The sequence below is a fragment of the Eptesicus fuscus genome, chromosome 12 (assembly GCF_027574615.1).
Source record: "Eptesicus fuscus isolate TK198812 chromosome 12, DD_ASM_mEF_20220401, whole genome shotgun sequence".
In the NCBI taxonomy this organism is placed as follows: Eukaryota; Metazoa; Chordata; class Mammalia; order Chiroptera; family Vespertilionidae; genus Eptesicus; species Eptesicus fuscus.
In genome coordinates, this window is record NC_072484.1 from 67,287,929 (window position 1) to 67,310,319 (window position 22,391).

A 22,391-nucleotide genomic window follows, 5' to 3' on the forward strand; every position below is an offset into this window, starting at 1 on the left:
AGTTCCAACCTATTTTCACCAGCTCAAAGAGAAACTCCATGTCCCCGAGGCATATCTCTACGGCTTTACCTGCTCTGGACATTCCATATGAATAGAACCACACAACCTCTGAACTTGCGTGTCTGGCTTCTTTCACTTAGCGTAATGTTTTTGGGGTCCGTCCGCATTGTAGCTCAAATCAGAACTTCATGCCTTTTTACAGCTGGAAAATATTCCATTGTGTGAATACCCTACGATGTGTTTATCCATTTATCCATGGGTGGATTTTTCCAAAGAGATTCTTAAACTGCATATTTCTACTTTGAATTAAGGCCTCCTCAGGGGAATGTGCATGGGAGTTTCCCCTTCACCCTGCCATCAGAAAGGCCTGCAGATTCACTAACTCACAGAGGAAATGTGGGAAGCAGGCATGGTGTGTGTGTGTAGGGTTGGGGGGGAGACCTCCTATTTCCCCGAAGACAACGATCTTGACACCTCCTACCTTCCAGGGAGCGACACCCTCATCACCAGAGGCTCGCGGGATTTCCAGCGATCTCTGGACGGCTCCAGAGCCCTATTGTTGGGAAATAAGAACCGCAGACAGTGCAGGTGGAGACAGCTTCTCAACCTGCTAGTTAAGTGTGAAGGAAAATTGTTCCCATTATTTAGGTTCGCAGGGTGCCTGGGATATTTTTTCACCACTTAGCATTGTGAGCGGCAACCCCTATATTTACAGAAGACAAAAGAGCTTCTCACTCTACCCCAACCGGCAATTTGTTGTAGGTTTTGCATAGGAGACTTAAATCCCTCTTATTACCATCATTTTTTTCAGATGCCCTTCAGCATTCATTGAAGGGTGGGACTAAGAGAAGGGGGGAAAAAAAGTTGGCAAAAGACGCCTGGGGAAGCAGTTGGCATGTGTTAGATTTGTGGGCGGAAAATGAGAGCACTCGGGAGCCTTAACTAGCCCGAAACTCTCCACCTAAGAGGAGTGATTCTGCGAGGTCTGTCTCCCAGCAGCAGTGAGCACGGGCCTTCAAAGGCGGTCTCTGCTAATGAGCACTTTCCTGACAACCCCAAACCATCTCTAAAATATATTTTATGTTGGAAATAATCCTTTAATGCTCTAAAATATATAAGCAGAGGCACTTGGCATGGAAGCCCCCTGGCTCAGGGAAGCGCTATTACAGGGGATTAAATCTACAAAGGGTCGCCCCTCACCCCCCAGCCCGTGGCCCCGGCAACTGTCATTCACCTCTAGGACATCTTTCAAAGCTCCAGCCTCCTCCTCAGCCACCCCCGCCAGAATGACAGCTGCAGATGCCTGCGTCTTGCCCTTACTGGATGGAAAGAAGTGACGAGTTAAGTCACCATCCCATGTCCTACAAAGCAAATAATCATTGCTGGAGAGGGCCAGTCAAAGCCATCATTTCTTTATTAGCCACAAAGACTAAATGCCTTTTACTTAACGGAAAAAGAGCTGGGGGTGGGGAGGGGGAGATTTAAATACAAGGTTTAACCCCCAGTGGGGGAAAGAAATCTCCGACTTCCTCAGAAAATCCTTTCCAAATTGTATTCATCTTGACTTAATCCACATCTACCGAGTGAATTAGGCAGTATTTATTTTGAAAATCTATTTTATAGAGTTCCAAGGACTCTGTTTTCCTTGGGCAGGGCTGGAGGCCGCGGCGAGGGAGGGCCCGGCCAGGCCTGAAACGTCCAAGGTGCTCGCCTCACATGGCTAACACAAGGTAAATAAACACAGCTGAGCCCGGAGAAGCGGGAAGGTTTTCTCATTAAAGAAATAAAATAAACAGATGTCCTTAAGCACTTTGGCTTGTGTTTTGTCAGAGGATGGAAAGCTCTGGATGGCTGAGGGCAGAAGTGAATTAGAGCTGCATCTCAAGGTGGACGGGGAAGAAAGAAAAGGAAAGACTGCGGTCCTCTGAATTAACTAATAGTCCTCCAGAGAGGGCACTTTTGATTTGAACCTTAGCAACTTCTACAAATAGTTTTTAACTGCAGGGTCATAAAAGTGCTTTTTTTTTTTTTTTTTTTTTTTTAATTTCTTCTCAAGTTTGTAAAGCAGTAACGGACAGGCCAGGCTGTGTATCGCCAACTGGATCTGATTACATCCCGATGGCACTGTGCTGGGGATTGGATTCTGGAATCCGAGCCGGGACCCTGTAATAACACGGCTGAGGAATGGTTCCGGGGAGGCCTGGCTGAGCGCAGGGGCACGGGGGCCAAGCTCTGGCCGGGCGCTCCCTACCCAGCCTCTCCTAGGTACACAGGAGGCTGGCTGGACCCATGGGAAAAGCTGTCACCAGGTGAATTCATGGCTTACATCTCACTTCACAGACTAGTATGGGAAGGATTCACCTGGAGGTCAAGTTTACATGTCCATCCTAGTTCAGTATCTCTGCAATGGGACCCGAGACTGCATGTCTAGCAGATGCTGGTCCCTGGACCACATTTCCGGAAGCCAGGGGGGCTTGTGTTACCACAGGGGTCTGGCAGCGAGGAGTTTGAGTTCTGGTAAGAAGTCTGAGCAATCACACCCCCTCGATGTCTTAGTCTGGGTCTCCCCGAAGCATCCCCCGGCCTAGGATTCAGGTGCAAGCCGCTTCCCGGCGAGGTGACCCTGGGAAGCACTGGTGGCAGAGCGTGGAAGTAAGGGGGAGAGGAAGGAAGTCAACAAGGGTGGGTGAATGAGCAGGCTGCTGCTGTGGGCAACTGGGGCTCTGTCCCTCTGGGTGACATGTGGGAGACTGTGAAGAACATTCCTGAGCGTCACAGGTACCCAGCCATCACGCCTATGAAAATGGGGAGGCTGCAGGGATAAAGGTGGGGCCTTAACTATGCTGCTGACTGAAAATTTAATATCAGCATGTTTATTTATTTTATTTCAGAGAGGAAGGGAGAGGGAGAGAGAGAGATAGAAACATTGATGATGAGAAAGAATCATTGATTGGCTGCCTCCTGCATGCCTCCTACTGGGGACCGAGCCTGCAACCTGGGCATGTGCTCTTGACCAGAACCGAACCTGGGACCCTTCAGCAGCAGGCCGACGCTCTATCCACTGAGCCAAACCGGCTAGGGCTATTAGCAATGATTTTAGAATTCAAGAAAATTCCAGGGGACACAACTAAACCTGTGTTCAGGCCAAATCTAACCCTGCGTTTCCAGTTTGAAACGAATCTCTTCAGCTTGAGCAGGGCACCTGGCCCTTTAAAAGTATGACACGGAAGGAAGTCCTGGAAAGGATTCTGCTCAGTAGACAACAAGGGTCACCTGGCCCCATTCCAGGTCCTCCACCTGCTAAAGTGTCAGTGGCCCCAAGCGTCGAGGAGCCACTGGCTAAACACTCCACAGCCTCTGCTGAGCCCGCTGTGGGCTGAGCTCTGGGTGAGGCCGGGCCAGATGGCACGCAGCATCTCGGCCCTGGAGAGACGCTGACAGGCCTCTGTGTGGTCACAGTGTGGAGACTTGTTCCTTCGAGGGCAGGCACCCTGGAATCTCTTTTCTGCCGTGCTTGCAATCACACATGCTGAAAAGTCCCTATCCACAAGCTATTTATTTATTTGTGCATTCAACAAATATTTGTCAAGTGGATGTGCCAGGCACTGCTGGGTGCCAGGGGATGAAGCTATGGACACATCAGACCCAGTCCCTGTGCTCTTGGAGCTCACAGGCCAAGCAGAAGGGTTTATTCTACCCCAGTCCATTCCCGTGACTCCTGGGGGCGCAGCTTAGATACATAGTTAAGAGTAGTGGGCCACATCCTAACTTTCATTCCTTCCAAGCCGGGTAACCTTGGCTGACTCACTCCACCTCGGAGCCTCAGCTTCTCCGCAAACGGGCATAGTAGGAGAAGCCGTGCCTTACAGGTTTGTGGTGGGGATTCAATGAGAGAGAGGGGTCGGGCTCAGAGCAGTCCTAAAGGAATCTTGCCACACGGTCGTCTGTGCTGGTGGGGAGTTAGCGGAGCCTGGTGTCCTCCCTGTGGGGGCTGCGGGTAAGGAAGACACGGGACTCTGGGTTCAGAGCAGCAGTTTCTCAATAGCAGCACAATGGGCATTGGGGGCTGGATAATTCTCGGTTGTGGGGACCATCTGTGTGCGGCAGGACATGGAGCAGCATCCCTGGCCTCCACCCACTAGATGCCAGCAGCACTCCCCTAAGACGTGACAACCACAAATGTTTACGACACTGCCAAACGTCCTATGGGGCTACATCACCTCCAGCTGAGAACCACTGAGCTGGGCTTGCGGCAATGCGGAAGCATCTAGAACCACCGTGCAGAGGGGGAAACGTGAGAAGCACGGGGTACTTAAACAATGCCATTGACATACGCGACAAGTTAATGCACACAAAAGAAAAATTCAAGTTTTACAGGAAATCAAACAAGAAGCTACACATGAAACCATGGGGGGGGGGGGGGGGGGGGCGGGGACGGGGGAGGAGCACAAGTGGGTCCAAAAGGAAACACACCCACCTGTTCTAGGTGGAACAAGAAGGGGCCGTGTGTGGACAAAGAATATGAATTACTCAGTGTCTGCCTTTGAGGCCCAGCTTATAAGAACATTCACAGCAGAGCACTTGGCATATAGTGAACATGCAAAAAAAACGGGAGAATTTGTCCAACAGGAATTTGCTAGTTGGCAATAGAGTGAGAAGAGACCAGGTCCCTTCAGAGGGAGACCATGGGCAGAAAACAGAACATCCTTGTAGCCTAGGGCAGTGGTCGGCAAACTCATTAGTCAACAGAGCCAAATAGCAACAGTACAACGATTGAAATTTCTTTGGAGAGCCCAATTTTTTAAACTTAAACTTCTTCTAACGCCACTTCTTCAAAATAGACTCGCCCAGGCCGTGGTATTTTGTGGAAGAGCCACACTCAAGGGGCCAAAGAGCCGCATGTGGCTCGCGAGCCGCAGTTTGCCGACCACTGGCCTAGGGGGTGAGAATGAGGAATCATGTTGCATCTGTGGTTGGTTCTGCCTTCAAAACCTATCCAGACCTCTGCACTTCTCACCACCCCATCTCCACCGCTCGTTCCAAATAACCATCAGCTTTCAGCTGGACTGGTGCTGTAGCCTCCCCCCTGGCCTCCCTGCTTCCAACCTGGCCCTTCCATAGTCTACTCTCCCCAGGGGAGGAGCAGAGGGATGCTTTAAAAATTTAACTCAGACCCTGTCCTTCCTCTACTCCAAACCACCATGGCTCCCACTGCAGAGCAAAAGCCAGTTGAGTTACCACTCTCCCCTTCGCTTGCTCTGCTCCATCCACACTAGCTGCCTTCTTGTCCTTCAAACCCACCAGGCAAACTGCTGCCTCAGGGCCTTTGCGCTTGCCATTCCCTTTGCTCTTTCACTAGGTATCTGTTCCTCCACTTCCTTCAAGTCTTCATTAAAAATTCACCTTCTCCATGAGGCCTCCTTCCCTGGTCACCTTTCCCTAAATTTATTTTCAACCCGTTCCCCCTGCTGTACTTCATATACTTTAAAGCAGCGGTCACCAACCTTTCGGACCCCGTGGACCACCGGTTGGTGACTGCTGCTTTAAAGGACACTATAAATAAAGTGGGGAAAAAAACTACAGAATGTGAGAAAATATTTGCAAATTATATGTCTGATAATGGACCGGTATCCAGAATATATAAAGAACTCTTACAACTCAACAATAAAAAAAAAAGACACACTAAAAAATGGGCAAAGGATTTGAATACTATAGCTATTTCTCCAAAGAAGATATTACAACTGGCCAATAAGCAACAGAAAACATCATTAGTCAGTCAACATAACTGGTCATTAGGGAAATACAAATCAAAGTTACAATGAAATACCACTTCACATCCACTAAGAGGACGATAACCAAAAAGACAGACAATAACAAGTGACGGTGAGAAAGTGGAGAAACTGGAGCCCTCACACATTGCTTATGGGAATGTAAAACGGTGCAGCTACTCTGGAAAACAGTCTGGCAGTTCCTCCAAATGATAAACCTAGCGTTACCATATGACCCCGCAATGCCACTTCTAGGTACACACCGAAGAGCATTGAAAACGTATGTCCACACAAGAACCTGTACGCGAATGTTCAGGGCAGCGCTGTTCCTAACAGCCGAAGGTGGCAGCATCCCAGCTGCCAAGTGATGAGGGATGGACCAAATGTGGTAGAATGGGAAATTGCGTGGCAACAAAAAGGAAGAAAGTGCTGTGCATCTACAACATGGACGGCCACGGAAAACATTATGCTACGTAAAAGAAGCCTCCCACCAAAGACCACATAATGCATGATCCAAGTCATACACAATGTCCAGAAGCAGCACATCTATAGAGAGGGGAAGATCAGTGGTTGTCAGGGGCCGTGGGGCGGGGGAAATGAGGAATGTTTATTAACTGATAAGGGTTTCTTTTTGGGTGATGAAAACGTTTTAAAATTAGACAGTGGTGATGGTCACACAACTCTGAATATACTAAAAAGCCACTGAATCGTACACATTAACACGGTACATTTATGGTATGTGATTCTATCTCACTAAAGCTGTTATTAAAAACACACACACACACACACACACACACACACACACACACAACGGGGCCTGGAGTTGGGTTTCCAATCGGTACTGAGCTGTCTGGAAGGCAAGTTACAAAGAAGGAGCCTGGGCCGAGCCACTGTGAGGCCCAGGACTGCTGAGTAATCCCTCTCAGAATCCTGGCCACAGGCAGAGACGCCTGACCACCTTGCCTTTGCCTGATCTCAGCTGGAAAACACAGAGTTCAGGGACAGGGCGGGAGGAGGAGAGGTCAGGAAAGAGGTGGCAGTTTCTGGCTACGCCAGCTCTCCAGGGAACTCCTAATGGATCCGCAGCATGTGGGAAGGTACAGACACCAAAGGGATGCTCTGGCTCTGAGAACGGGGTAGGAAGAAATGGAAAGGAAGTGGAGAGATGACGGCCTCGAGCAGCACATGCTCTGACTGGGAGCAGGAGGAGAGCCCGGTTTCTGTTTTAAAACTCAAACACTCTGCTTTGAATCATTCCTTAATCATTTTGGGTCTGTTGGTCTGATTTCCCTAAGTAAACAGTGAGCCACCCCTTTGGCTGGGACCACAATTGATATGATTTCCGCTTCCTGTACAGTGCTCAACACAATGGCCACAGGCACATGGCGTGGATGTACAGGGGTCTTCGACTTCAGAGCCAATTCTGGACCTCCATAGTCTTCTCTCTCTTCTGGAAAGAGCACTTCAGTTTCTTTTGGGGGACCACTCCTTTTCACAGGGTTCATTTGGTTGGGATGGAGCTGACCTGATTCTCTACTCTCTCCATGCCAGAAATGGGCTGTTGATCTAGGCTTGCTAATCAGAGGCACAGAGGTTGGTGAATGGATGGGAATTTACCCAGTTTGGGGCAGTGAGATTCGAGCCTGAGAGTTGTGCTGAAATTTGGGAAGTAGAAGTTCTCCTTATTAAGTTGGGATTGCTGAGAGGGAGCCACTATATGAAGAAAGTTGGCTGAGGGGTGCAGAAACACTAAACTCTTTTAAAAAATATATATTTTATTGATTTTTTACAGAGAGGAAGAGAGAGGGATAGAGAGTTAGAAACATCGATGAGAGAGAAACATCGATCAGCTGCCTCTTGCACACCACCTACTGGGGATGTGCCCGCAACCAAGGTACATGCCCTTGACCGGAATCGAACCTGGGACCCTTGAGTCTGCAGGCCGATGCTCTATCCACTGAGCCAAACCGGTTTCAGCAGAAACACTAAACTCTGAGAATATTGCTTGAGCTCCTGGATCCAGCCCAACCTGAATCCCATATACCCCTGGAATTTTCATTTCTTGTGATCCAATAAGTTTCCACTGTAGCCTAAATACTCCATTCTTCACACTGAGAGTCATGCTTGATACTAGTTATTGTTTTTTCTTTTAATTTTTAAAATTTTATTTTTACTGTTGATAATACTAGATATTAATAATAAGCTCCACATGGCTGCAGCTACTGGAAAAGCACAAAGAGAAAGAGCTATGGGCCAAAAGTCAAGGCCAAGTGTTTTAGCTCTGTTATGAATACCCTGACTATATAACCTCCCTGTGTCGCAGTTACTCTGTCTGCAAAATGGGGCTCACACTCTCCTGTTCCTCTAGATCTTCTATAATTCTATGACCTTCAAGTTTATAGTCCAGACTTCTCTTTGGATCTTCAGACCCACAAATCCAATTGAACAGAACTTTTGAAAAGCACTGATTTTATTTTTCCACAATATTTTTCTTTCATTGTTCTTCCTCTTATTACATGGTACTTTGTGCTGAAAACTGCTAGTTGTCTTCCAATATCAATTCTTCCTTTCTCCCTCTGAGAAAAATAGCCTCTAAATTTTAATGGGGCATATGACTAGACTACACGTCTCAGACTCCCTTGCAGCTAGGTGTGGCCATGTGATCAAATTCCAGCCAATGGGATGTGAGTGGAAATGATATGTGTAACTTCTGGGTCTGGCCTTTAAAGAGAGGGACAAAAAAATAAAATAAAATGAAGGACAGAGGGGTGAACTTCCCTTTTCCTCTTCCCCTTTCTAACTGGCTTAGAATCCAGACACAGAGTGAGCTATGTCTTATCTTGGCAATGAGGGAGGGCAATGCTTAGGGATGGCAGAGAGTAAGACAGAAGTTCCCTGGTGCCCTATAGCAGCCTTACCAGCTTGAACTGCTACACCTGTTAGGCTAGGGGAATTTTCTATCTTGTCTAAGCCACAGTTATTTTGAATCTCTCTCAGGGTTGCTGGATTTAGTAAATAAAAAATACTCATTTCTCACCTAAGAGAGAGATGGAGGAGGGAGGGGGGAATTCTACAAGAGTAATGAAGATGGCACAGGACACCTGGGGGCTCCAATAGCTTCTCACCTCAGTTTTCCCTGTACATCCCGAGAGCACAAGGAGGCATGTGAGCCTGAAGTCTGACTCTTATTCTGTCCTGGATGATCTTTCGCTGAGCCTCAGTTTCTCTTTATGTACTATGAAGACTAATTGGGCATGATGGTCTCCTAGGTCCTTCCAGCTCTGACATTCTGTGGTTCTGTAATTCTAGGATGAATGTTGAAATTCAGATGCTAGCCCTAGCTGGTTTGACTCAGTGGATAGAGTGATGGCCTGCAGACTGAAGGGTCCCAGGTTCGATTCCTGTCAGGGGCACATGCCCGGGTTGCGGGCTTGATCCCCAGTGTGGGGCATGCAGGAGGCATCCAATCAATGATTCTCTCTCATCATTGATGTTTCTATCTCTCTCTCCCTCTACCTTTCTCTCTGAAATCAATAAAAAATATATATTTTTAAAAAGACATGTTCACTCAAAAATGATATGGCATTAAAAAAAAGAAGGAAATTCAGATGCTAATGAGGTCAGCAGGGCCCCATAAACAAATTAAATAGGCCGGGTTGGGGCTGTGGATGGGCTGGAGAGCATATGGCCTGATATTAAGGCAGTTGCTACTCTGCTCCTGCTGATAGCTGCCTTTGGGAATGTAGGATAGACAGACTTTCTAATTTTTCAAGAAGAGCTAGAAATCTAGATTGTTTTGGTCTGTGCAGTCTCCTGATTTTTAAGTGTTGGCAACAAATTCACATTTTTCCAAGCACTCTAGAGACCAAACTAAAAATGTCTGCAGGCTGAATTTGGCTGGCAGCCATCAGTTAGAAATCTTCTGTTTTGATATTATTTTCCTTCCTTCCTTCCTTTATTCAACAAATATTTATTTGATGCCCACTATGTGGGGGGCACTGTCCTATGCCCTGGGGATAGAGCAACAAACAAAACAGGAGAAAGAGTGCCTGTCGTCACACAGCTTTCATTCTAGAGAATCACGCTGATTCATTCATGCAGCAAATATTTATTGAGCAATTCTGGATCATGCATTGACTTGTTGGGTTGATAAAATAATGTTCATGGTCTGTGCCCTCACAGTACATATATCCTAGGAGGGATAAAGACACTAAGTATAGAATTATAATTATAAATGAAAAATACAGTTATGGGGAGAGATGCAATTTAGATGGAAAGTCCTCTTGGAGGAACTGAAAAGATAAATAAGATTTGACCTTGTAAAATAACTTTACAGATATAGCAAAGGCTTCTAATGGGCCTCTTTCCCAGGTCCCCTCAGCTGTCACCATTCCTGTACATGCAAAGGCTTTCCTTGCCCTCAACCCATGATAGAAGGGAACCTGTGGATAAATATCACAGCACCCTCATTCTTTGGGTGGGTCCACTCTGAGGGTTCCTAGTGGAATTGAACCCCAGTTACCATAGTAACTATTTATGCACACTACATGGGCTGCCTCATTTCCTCCCTCTGCAGCGATGTCTCTTGGAATCCACCCCCAAATAAACTACCCACACTCATTTGTCTGAGGCTCTGTTTCTGGAAGAAGTCCAGCAGATAGGGGCGAGAACGTGGCAGGTTCAAGGACAGAAAGCAACTCAGGATGAGTAGGAGGAGATGGGGCTAGAGAGTGGGGCAAGAGCCAGCTCCTGAAGAGCCCTGGAGGCCGGGGTTAGGGCTTGTCAATGGGGAGCCCACTGATGGTTTTTTCAGTAGGGGGAGTGATAGGACCAGGCTTGTGTGGGGGCTGTAAAGGGCAAGAGTGGGAGCTGGGAGACCAGATAGCTGGAGGAGAAGGTAGCTGGGATTAGGTGTTAGGGTTGAAGAGGTGGTTGGCAATGAGGAATCACATGGACCAGGTGGCATGGGGTTTTGAAAGAAGCTCTTGGCTTTGCCCCTGTCTTGAGGGAGCCCACAATTTGGTTTAAGAAGTGGTGGTGGGACACAGACACAAAAATTATCCTTAAGATGACAAAGCCCTATACAATTCCTGAGAACCGATTGCTGCACAAGGTGTACAACCTCAGAGTGGGCTATCTCTAAGGGCAAGAAGAGTGAAGGGATGCTTTTTAGGGAAGGTGACTTGACCCGGGTGAGGGTGGGTAGAAAACCCATAGAACACCCAGACCTGGAGAGCAACTCACTATAGCAGCCCCTTGGAACAGCCCCACTCTTGGCAATGGTGGCCAACTCCACTCGGGTGTTTTCTGCGGCTCTTGACTCTGCCCTCCTTTACCTCACCTGTGCATAGACCAAACACGCATGCCGGATTTCCCGCAGGCACTGCTAGACATATTAACAGCATTCCTACAACCATAAGAGATTTCTGCACCACCAACACCATTTTTATATTCTTTACAACATAATGGCAGACGATAAATCTATCTTGCTAATTGCACATCCAGCTTGTTATACCTCCCATAAAAAACACGAGCAGCTGGAAAAGCCATGAGGTGATGTCAAATCATATTCCTGGTCTCTAAACAGAAACAGAAATATTTTCCAGGCGCTGGCGAGTCTCATGGTTCCTACCCAGGCGTGGAAGCAGCTGCCAACAGGTCGTTCACCCCGGATGAGATGGGAACTCGCCAGTCCTCGGAAGCTCCACCCTTCCACCCGCACCCGTCTCCCTGTAGAGATGGCAGACATCTGGTGCATCCACATGTGGTTTGTTGGGAAGCCCACAGGATGAATGCAAAGAATCAGCAGGGTTTGGGTGTTAGCAATTGGGCCCATTTTTGCATTCTTCAGGTGGTTTCAATGTTTCTTCCACTCACCACCAATCAGCCCATAGCAATTGCCCAGCATTCTAAGGGAATGGTTCCCCAACATAATTTGTCAAGGATACATTTGCAAAGCTGTTGCTAAGTTCCATGCTGGAGCTGACAAAATGCCTCCCCCTCATCTCAGAAAAACGGAAGGAAAATTAAATTCATCTGCTGGAAACACTAAGATAAACAACAGGGAAGAAGAAAAAGATTTCACCTCATTTTATTTAAAGCTAGGATTACTGGTTTGGGCTGCAGCGTATCCTGGCCCTCTTGGAAAGAAGGTAGCCAACGACTATGAGCTTATATCTTATCAAGTGGGTTGTTGAATGCTTCATGTGTTGGAAGAAAAGGCATGGGAGACAATAGAAGGGGAAGCTAATTAAATTTTCACATGTCAAGGGAAAATTCCATAGGCTTTCTCCAACATAGGCAATCACAAAGGGACTGCTTTTGTTAGAGAAGCTGCCTCATAAACTGCCCCCACAATTCCCTGGACAAATCAGCTGCACACAAAGTCATGTTGGAAAAAATGAGAGACAAATGGATTCTTACCTTCCCGTATCTGGATGCAAAAGTCCCCGTGAGTAAGGAGTGAAAAATAATTATTGTCTCATCCAAGTCCCACACGAACACACGCTGTGATAAAAAGAGAGGAAGAGAATGGAGACAAATGGACTCACTTGCGTCTGACTTAATGTCTGCAGGAATTAATTCCCTGGAGGAAAAAGAAGTCTTGAAAAACATTATCTTTAAGTTATAAAACATTCGACCTACTGATGCGTCCTTACGTCCCCATCCAACCTCAGCTGTGTAAAGAGTATGCTGATGGCCAAGTTTTGGGCTCCTCTCAACCCAGTCAATGCCAGAACCAAGAAGCCCGTTCTTGCCTTCCACATAAAAGCTCAAAAAAGGAAAAGTTCAGTCCAGAAATAGCAATAAAAATCATATAGCTCATTTGACAAAATGAAATATTAGCATTTTACATTCACAGCTCACCATAAGTCCAACTACTTCTGACCATTTCTCTTTTTAGCAATTCTGTTGGTTAACTCTAAATAACATACTTATATCTTTGTTTATTGATGTGCCAACTTTAGACAATATCTTTTGACTTGGCAATCTGAAAGATTTGGGTTTATTTTCCCCATATGAATGCCTCTATTTTCCATTCCATCAGCTTTGGATATTCTTCCTTGGCTAAAACAGTCAATCCAATATGAAGATATGAATATTGGAGTCCCTAGCCTTTCCCCTACTTCCTCCCCTCTCAATCAGCTTTTGCCTTACTTCAGCATTGTCAGTGTGGATAAACTGGTTTGTGCATTTGGCTTAATAACTACACTTAAGGCTTCTCTGCTCTGTATATATGTTGCTTTTACAAGTTGGTAACCAGTAAAGAGCACTCACATCTTGTGAAGACTGTTCACTGCAAAGCCAAGCAATGTACTAGAATTTCACTTCCATTCTCTATGGGTCCAATGTTCTAACTCCAGAGCCAAGACTGTTCTTACCATCAAGGCCATAGTCTCCTTTTTTGCACTCCATCCAATTAAAATGATGCCATCTCTCAGTTTGTTCACATAGGACTCATACCTGTTAGATAAAACGGTTTGTTTTTGCTAGAGTTTATTAATTGCCTTAATTTTCTCTCATTTCCATTAATGTGCCTTCATTAGAATCTCAAATTCATCCATACCCTCAGTATCAAAGTTGTCCATCCTCCATGACAGAATGCTCTAATATGGTGTGGATCATCTTTAGCTTGCTGCATAGCTAGCATGACTGTTATTTCTGGGTCAAATCTGCTGTTTCCTAGATCCCAAATCTCTTTCTTGCTTTTCTTCCTTGTTGTGCTTGAGTACATCTTTGAGTTTCTTCTTCTGAAAGGGTTCATGAAAAATAATTTTCCAGAATTCTTGCATATCTGGTGATATCTTCATTTTGCTCTACAGTTTCTGTGGGTACAGAATTCCAATAGGAAAACAATGCCCTCTAGTCCTTTGAAAGAATTCCTCAGCTTGTGGTGTCCAGTGTGATTGATGAGTAGTCTGATGTTTCATTGGTCCTCACTCCTTTGTAGGTTTTACTTTTTTTCTCTTTAGAATTTTTTTTAAGGACCTTTTATTTATACTTGGTATCCTCAAAATTCCATAAAGATATATCTAGGTGTGGTCTTTTTTTCATTCATACAGTTCATATTTCCGATCTTATTTCTTTAAATAATTTCCTTCCATCTTTTCCACTGTTCTCTCTTTCTGGAATTTCCAATAGTCAAATTAGACATCCTGAGTTGATGCTGCTTATCTTTAAAAATGTATTTTCTATAATTTTATCCTTTTTGTTGGTAGATTTCTTAAACTTCCTCTTCCAACTCTTCTATTAAACTTCTGATTCTTGCTGACATTTAAAAATTTACAGTTACTCGTTGTTTGTCTTTGAGTGTCCCTTTCCCAATAGCTCTGCCTCTTAACTTAAGAATGCAAGATCTTGAATCTTTATAAGAAAACCAACCAGAATTTTAAACATTTCCTTCCTCTTTCACCTTTCTTGATATTTATTTATCTTGGACCTTATTTTTCATACTGTTGTCCTAATTTTCCTGGTGACCATTATTTTTAAGCACTAAAGGCCTAGTGATCACGTATACAGCTAGTCTTGGGCAAGGTCAGAATGGGGGACAAATGCACCTGCTAAGTATGCCATTGTCAACGAGCCACCTTAAAAACCTTTCTGGAGTTCAGTGGCTGTATTTATTCCTTAGCATTTGCCACGCCCTTAAGGATAAAGAGAAGGGTGGTATCTAGAAGTAAAAAGGTCAGTTAGTGCAGGGATTTTCAAACTGCAGACCTGCATATTATTTTTGTGAGGTTTTTTTTTTTTATTTTTTTTGGTCTCGTTATATAGTTATGTGTATGTAAATGCTGGGTCATGATATTAAGTATAGTTCTTACTTTGGGTCATAGTAAAAAAAATGTTTAAAAACCACTGTTTTTGAGGAGGGCTTCTCAGGTTTAAAATATCCAAGTCCTAATTTATCTGAACTAACTAGGTTGGTTAAACTTAGACATTTTAGTAAGAGAATTAAGAAAAAAATCAGCAAATATTTTCTAATTTAATGCAGGCTCAATTAATTTACCTATATCTCCTCTGAAGAAGGCCTGTCCCTGTCCCCCACTAGCCTCTACTCTATCCCCCAGGCCTAGATCCTTAGTGGGCAAGTTCCTGGGGGCCATTCTGTAGGTAACCCTATTCCCTAGCCCACTGGGTTTGGTCTAGGTCGGGTCCCTAACTCCATTTGAGTCAGAGGCCTTGCCTTGGGAACTTAAAATTAGGGCCTAGAAGGAAATTAATAATCTTTGGGTGGTTGTTGCTGGCTACATGTGAAGGACAGGGAAGGCAGAGAGAGAGGAACAAAGAGGTGAAAGATGGAAAGACAACACTTTTGCAGGACCTGGCTTCAGTTAGAAGCAGAATGAGCCTGGCCGGTGTGTCTCAGTGGTTGAGCATCAACCCAGGAACAAAGAGGTCACCGGTTCTATTCCGGTTAGGCACATGCCTGGGTTGCGGGCTCAATCCCCAGTAGGGGGCATGCAGGAGGCAGCGGGTCAATGATGTTTCTCTCTCATCGATGCTTCTACCTTTCTATCCCTCTTCCTTCCTCTCTCCTAAGAATCAATAAAAACATATTAAAAAAAAAAAAAAAAAGCAGAATGGGCTGTGCCCAGTAACCTGTGGCATGGGGCACTCAAAAGACATGCTTGCTTGGAGCTTCTGGCACCTTCAGTGTGGCACAGGGGAGAGAAGTGTAAATGCAGTTCCTTGCCCAGCTACCTGTGGTCCTAGGTCTTGCTGATACTCCACTGTACCCTGTCCTTGGGTTCTAAGAGAATCTGTGTATCCTTAAAATAAATTCTGCTTTTTCGTTTAAGCTAGCTCAAGTTGGTTTCTGGCACCTGAAGTTGAGGAATTTAAAACTAATACACACTCAGAATTTTCCTCCTTTCCACTTCTGTACATAATTTCTGTCTCAGGGGCTTCAGTCATTAGCAAAACTGCCAAGACTTAGGAGGTGCGATCGTGCAAACCCTCCCTGTGACAAGAAGCACAGAAGTGAAACACGGCTCACACCTTTTCAACTGTTCCTGCCCAGTGGTACTTACTTTGGAATCAAGAAGCAGATGTTTCCAGAATAATATCACCCTGCAATCCGCGACTTCCATGCCACCTCCACCGCCCTCTCAGTTTAATGAAAAAAATGTCTTTTTACCTCACCATCCCCTACCAAGAGCAGAAACCATGTTAGCTGACTGAACATACAAGCATATTGTTTTTAAATACTGAAGTATGGATTGCTCTGGGTGATTGCTATAGCTCTGCAACTTCAAGCTGGTAGAAAACCCTCAGGAATATGGGCGGGCAGAAAGCAGGGACAACCTAGAGTCAAAACATTTCCTCTTCCTTTTGCTGAAGGGATTGTGCAATGTCTCCCCAATTTTGGAAGGTGGGGGCCTTTAAGAATTAGAGGAAAAGCAAGGACAAAACCCCCTGGATTGAGAACAGTCCCAGGTGGCAGGCCCCCGGGGTGGTCAGCTCTCAGAGGAGATGGCTGCTGGAGGTTGACCAAATGTAGGGGACAAGCATGATCCCCGCGTGATGTCCCACATACTTAACACCTAGGAAGACCGGGACAGACACCAGTTGTAAATAACCACTACAGCCCTACCAGTGAACACCGGCTAAGTAACACAGCCCTACTAGTGAACACTGGCTAACTAGTACAGCCCTACCAGTGAATACTGGGTAAATATCAAATGCCCCGGCGGTGAGCATCTGTTATTTGGGCCCCCAGCGCATCTCCCTCCCCTTACAAGAGCACCAGTTTGCTTCTTTGTCCACTGTGTGCTGCTGTCTTGGCGGGACTGTCCATCAGAGGCAAGCATAAGAGCCGTGCCAGGCCCATGAGATGCTGTCTCCTTGCATTGGAACATGGAGTGACGTGGCACTAGAATCAAATGGTTCGCCTCCAGCAGGGGCTGGCATCCCGAGGGTTCCCTGTGACTGTTCTTTCTAACCCTGGTTTCATGACTTCCTCCCAGTAAAATCCTTTTGGCTTAAGTAACCAGAACTGGATTCTGTTGCTTACAACCAAAGGATTGTAGCTCATAGTCCAAGGTTCTTGTCCTCAACAAGGATTTCCATGCCTGATGTACAGCATGGAAACACCAGAGAGTGGTGGACTTGCACTGACCACAGCAGGCACTGACCGTGAGGAGGGTGGCAGTGACCAAGCCACACTGGACATTAGAAGCTCTTCTTCTGTTTCCTGAGACCACTTAAACCCCGAAACTCTCATACAATTCTGGGAGGAGAGGGGCCCCAATAATAAGATGGTATTTCCTACTCACCCAGATGGGATGGGGACTCAGGGTCAAAATTACCTTGATCTTAAAGAAATGATGAACATGGTCTTTCGTAGCATATCTGAATTTGCGGGCTGAGCTTTGTAGCTGTTACATGAATTGGACAGGATGAGGAATAGGGATGTGATGATGCATTTGAGTTTTTGGCACTGACACTGCCTTTGAAATACTATACACATTCCTATGGCACACTCAAGCCAACGAATGACTGCTTTTTGCAAATAAGTACAAACTACTGCACATGCTCATTTTTCTCCCTTGACAGGTAACAGTTGCCTCTGTTTTTTTTTTTGCATCCATCTGGCCTCTGTACCCTCTTCCTCTCTCATGCTATTCTATTTTGTTTTTTGAAAATGTCAGTGCCTGACCAATAATCCTACACCTGCTTTCTTACAATGAAGATTGGTGCATCCCTTACATCAGCCGTTCTCAGCCTGGGGCATACGCCAGAATCACCTGGATAGCTTAAAATCCTGATTCCTGGGTCCCATCCTCAGGGAGTCTGATTTAGTCGATCTTGGGTCCAGCTTGAGAACGAAGATTTCTCAAAGCTCTCCGGAGATTCCAAGGTGCAGCCCAGGCTGAGAACCACTGTCTGAGAAACTCAGAATCATAGGAACCATGTGTGCTCATCTGAGCCAGCCTCCTGTCTCCAGGCAGATAAATATCTAGGCCATATTGGAACCACTAGGGGAGCTTTCAGAACTCCCTGCAATGTCTATTTAATTACTCTGGGGTGGGGCCTGGGCATCTATATTTTAAAAGCACGCCAGGTGATTCTAATGTGTAGCCAGGGTTAAGAACCACTCGGACCCAGCGGGGAAGGTCCAATGCCCATTGTCCTGTGTATCAGGGGCTCCCAGAGTGTGGTCCCCAACCCAGCAGCATCAGCAGCATCTGGGAACTTGTTAGATATGCAAATTCTCAGGCCCTGCCCCAGATCTACTGAGTTGGGGGTGGGGCCCAGCAGACTGGGTTTTCCTTAGTCCCTGAGGATTCTGCTGCTGCTTATGCTTGAGAACCACACTGTTCTTTACTAGCCCGTCAGTCAATAGTGTTTCCCTACGGCCAGCCCAATTCTTCCCCACTTTTCCTTCAAGGGCTCTTTTCTCTCTAACTGCGCTTTGTGAATGCAAGTGGCCATTCTCCTCCATGTACTTGGACAGAACTCTGTCCCCTGCCCTTCTGTTCAGGCCACAGATGGAGATTACATTCACCAAGTCAGAGGCAGTTGGAGTTACCTCGATCTCGTTGTCCCCTGCTGGGGAGGGGTCACTGCTCCGCTTAGAACGGCCTCGGAGCTTCGCGTCGGAGGCCCGGTGTGGCCTGTCTGTGTCTCCCTCTTTGGCTGGCGTGGAAGGTCCATTGTGCGTGTTATATTCACCTGGTGGAGGAAAGGGAAGCTTTGCTGAGAGTCTCCTCCCAGGAAGTATCACATCAGAACTGTCTAACCCCAAAGTGGTGGGTCCCAAAGGCAGCATCGAAGGAAAAGATCACGTAGAATCAAAATCACTCTTGTCAGGCTCTTAAATTGCCCATGCATACTCATTCATTCGGCCAACAAACATTTACTGAGTAGGCATAGTTTCAGGCACGGATGCTCATAGCACCTAAATTCTAGAGAGAGGAGAGACATTAGACAAACAAGTAAATATATAATGTGCCAGGTGGGGACATGCCTTATAGAGAATGAATAAAGTGCATGGGGAACAGGGAGTGCTGGGAGTGACTAATTTATACGGGACTAGTCAGGGAATGCCTTGTGGATAAGCGGGCATCTGAACAAGGATCTCAGTAAAGTGAGGGTGAGGCCACTGGGGGAACAAATACACTAATAGAGGAAGAAAAGAAATATTTATACGTGGCTGGGCCTCAAATTCTTCTACCATTAAGAGACCCCCCTCCCTTGGGACTGATGGGGGTGTTGGAGAATTCTCTATGTTCCTGTCCCTGTGCAGCTTGCTCCTTTAAGCTTTACTTGTTGAGAGACTTGTCCATTTGAGAATTAAATGAGATTAAATACATCCAACACAGGGCTGGCAATTAGATGCTCAACTCAACCCACATGCATGCAAGGATCAGTCAGAAGGTGCAGGACAGAGGGGGGCACTGGCTGCTTCTCATCCATATGGGGTGTTGAGAGGCTGCCACGCACATGCCCTTGGGCAATTGTCTAAGGACCCCGAACAAGTGAGCAGCACCCTCCTGGGACTCAGGTCCCAACGTCAGCACCCAAGTTGTATTGTTGTTTTAAGCACATACGTTTTCTTAAAAAGTATGTTTTTATTGATTTCAGAGAGAGGAAGGGCGAGAGAAACATCAATAATGATAGAAAATCACTGATTGGCTGCCTCCTGTACAACCCCTACCGGGCATGTGCCCTGACCAGAATCAAACCATGACCTCCTGGTTCATGGGTCAAGCTCAACCACTGAGTCACACTGGCTGGGCTAAGCACGTAAATTTTAAATACATGGTTTTAAAAATTATACTTGATTATCTTTATTTAACTAATGAGGGAACTAAGGCTTAGTGAGATGATGAAGTCTGTGGTTACTCTGCAAATCAATGGTAGAGCCGGAGCTAAAACCTGGGCCTGCCCTTGTCACTAGAGTGACAGAACTGTAGACCAGCATGGAACCTGAGAGGACATCCCATCCCACTTTCTCACTGTCCAGCTGCTTGTTTAGCTCCCAAATATAGACTCCACCTCTCCTCCATAATCGCCAGGGCTTGGGTCATCAGGGGGAAATGCTTTTGTCTAAAATACTTGGCAATGGACTGAGTTTTTTCCTACCCTGAAAGGATTATTTCCCTCCAAAACCCTAAGGACTGAACTTTGTTTATTTAATATTTATAAAACTTCTTAGCAGACTAAGAACATGGTAAGAAGAGACGTGATTTTGAGTTGTCGGGACTGCTGGGCTGTCTCCAACTCCCCATCATTTTCAGGATACAGCATCAGAGGTTCCCAAACATCCATCTAGCAAAGACTTTCTTCTGGACCACGAGGAACAGGCAGTAAACATATTCACAGATGCTTAAGAGTCACGTAAATAAGGTTTATCCTCATTGACTTGTAGTTCTGAGAATGGGAGCTTAGAAAACATCTGTAGACACCATTAAAATGCAAGCAAATATTATTAAGCTAATATTATTACCTACCTAGAAATGTCTAAATAAGGTATATGTAAATCCAACTTACTAGAGGTGCCAAAATAAGCAGTCCTTTCCCACACATTATACATTCTTGAGAAGGGTCAAAGTTCAAGGTCACAGTCAGGTACACAGGCTAGAGCAATGTATGTAAATCTTTCCTGGAGTCATTCTACTCTTTGTATTTCTCCCTTTTTATTTATTTTTTTACTTGTTTAACAGCTTTATTGAGATATAATGGACATACAACAAATCACAGATATTTAGAGTGCACAATTTGATAACTTTTGACATACATATAAATCTATAAAACCAACACCACAGTCAGGATAATGAACAAATCCAGCACTTCCAAGAGTTTCCTTATAATTCCTTTGTAATCTCTTCCTCCTCTCTCTCTGCCCAGGCAACAACTGATCTGCTTTCTTTCAGTGTAAATTAGTTTGCATTTGCTAGAGTTTTAAACAAATGGATTCACACAGTCTGAGTTCAAATGCCTGAGAACCAGGGGAGCTGATGGTGGAACTCCCAGTCTGCGGCTGGCGACTTGAGACTCGGGAGATCCCTGATGTCAGTTCTGGAGTCCAAAGGCCAGAAAACCTAGAGCCCTAATGTCTGAGGTCCGGGAAAGATGGACGACCCACGTCAGGAAGCGAGAGAGACGGCCCTTCCTCTGCCTTTGTGCTCTCTATGGGTCCTCAGTGGGTTAGATGAGGCCCACCCACATGGGTGAGAGCATGTTTTATGTTCAGTCTACTGATTCACATGCTCATCTCTTCTGGAGACACCCTCACAGACACACCCAGAAATAACGTTTTACCTGTGACTGGGCATCCCTTAGCCCAGCCAAGTTGACACAAAATTAACCACCACACATGGGTTATTAAAAGTGTGTTATTTACCTTCCAAATATTTGGGAATTTTCCAAAAACATGTCAGTTATTTATTTCTAATTTATTTCTACTGTTTTCAGAGAACATTATTTATATGACTCGAATCCTTTTAAATGTAATGAAACTTGATTTAAAGCCCAGAATATGTCTATGTTGGTAAATGTCTCATGTGTACTTAAAAAAAGTCTTTTGCTGTTGTTGAATGGAGTGGACTACAGACTGTCTGTAACATCTAGTCTCTTCTTTCCTCTAATTCCCTCCCCAGAGAAAATGTTAACTGTTGCCTTTGAATCCTTCCAGAAATTTCCTATGCAAATATGGGTATTAAACTATACTTAAAAAAACCCCAAACACCCAGGATCTTATTATACACATAGTTCTGCACTTTGCTTTTTTCCAACTCTCATAATCACTCAGAGAGATTCATGTTAGTGTAGATATATCTAGCTTACTCTTTAAAAAAATATTATTTCTTTATTTTTATTTTATTAGCTTACTCTTAAAAATTTTTTAAATTGATTTTTTGAGAGAGAGAGGAAAGGAGAAGGAGAGAAAGGGAGAAGGAGAGAGAGAGAAACATCAATGTGAGAGTGGAACATCCATAGGCTGCCTCCTGCACGCCCCCTACTGGGAATTGAGCCCACAAATTGGGTATGTGCCCTGACTGGGAATTGAACCAGCAACTTTTCAGTGCATAGGACAAAGCTCAATCAACTGAGTGAGCCATACTAGCCAGGGCTCTAGTTTATTCTTTTTAAGAGATGTATAGTATGTCACTGGTGGATGCACCATAAACTATTTAACCAGACTCCTGTTAATGTCATTTCCAGCCTTTTGCTATTATGCTGCTGCAATAAATAACCTTTTCACTTAAGTCTTTGGACCTATGTGGGAATTTATCTTTAAAATAAATTTCTACAAGTAGAAAAATTGGGTTAAAGAGTACACACATTTGTAATGTTGTTAGAGGTTGCCAAACTGCATGGAGGAGCTTCCAAGTTTCTTCTTCTTCGGAGATTTAAAAAAACTTTTCTCCTATTGACTAGAGGAAATGACCTAAGAAGTTTAAAAAAATCCTCCCACTTCTTTTTAGATAATTTGTATCATACTTAAAAATTTTAAAAGAAAAAAAAGTTCTGAAGCCACACTACTGATTTGTCTTTTCTCTTGAGTAACGTCAGATGTTCAGGTTTTGCCCTTTACATCAGCAAATTGCCCTGCAATCATCTGCAAATTGTTGGGGCTTCATATGACTGTTAGTGCATGTCCATGCAGAGTGCACT

At 45.1% G+C, this 22,391-nt stretch overlaps 1 protein-coding gene across 2 annotated transcripts in view; it reads right to left on the reverse strand.

Annotated features, from left to right (window-relative positions):
* Positions 1-22,391, reverse strand: part of EYA2 (EYA transcriptional coactivator and phosphatase 2) — a 229,514-nt gene that overhangs the window by 57,545 nt on the left and 149,578 nt on the right. For both annotated transcript variants that reach the window (XM_054724363.1, XM_054724364.1), the window contains exons 8-9: positions 18,301-18,443; positions 12,192-12,275 (exon numbers count right to left, since the gene is read on the reverse strand). In XM_054724363.1, the coding sequence (XP_054580338.1) occupies positions 12,192-12,275; positions 18,301-18,443 (227 nt within the window). The remainder of the gene's footprint in view (positions 1-12,191; positions 12,276-18,300; positions 18,444-22,391) is intronic.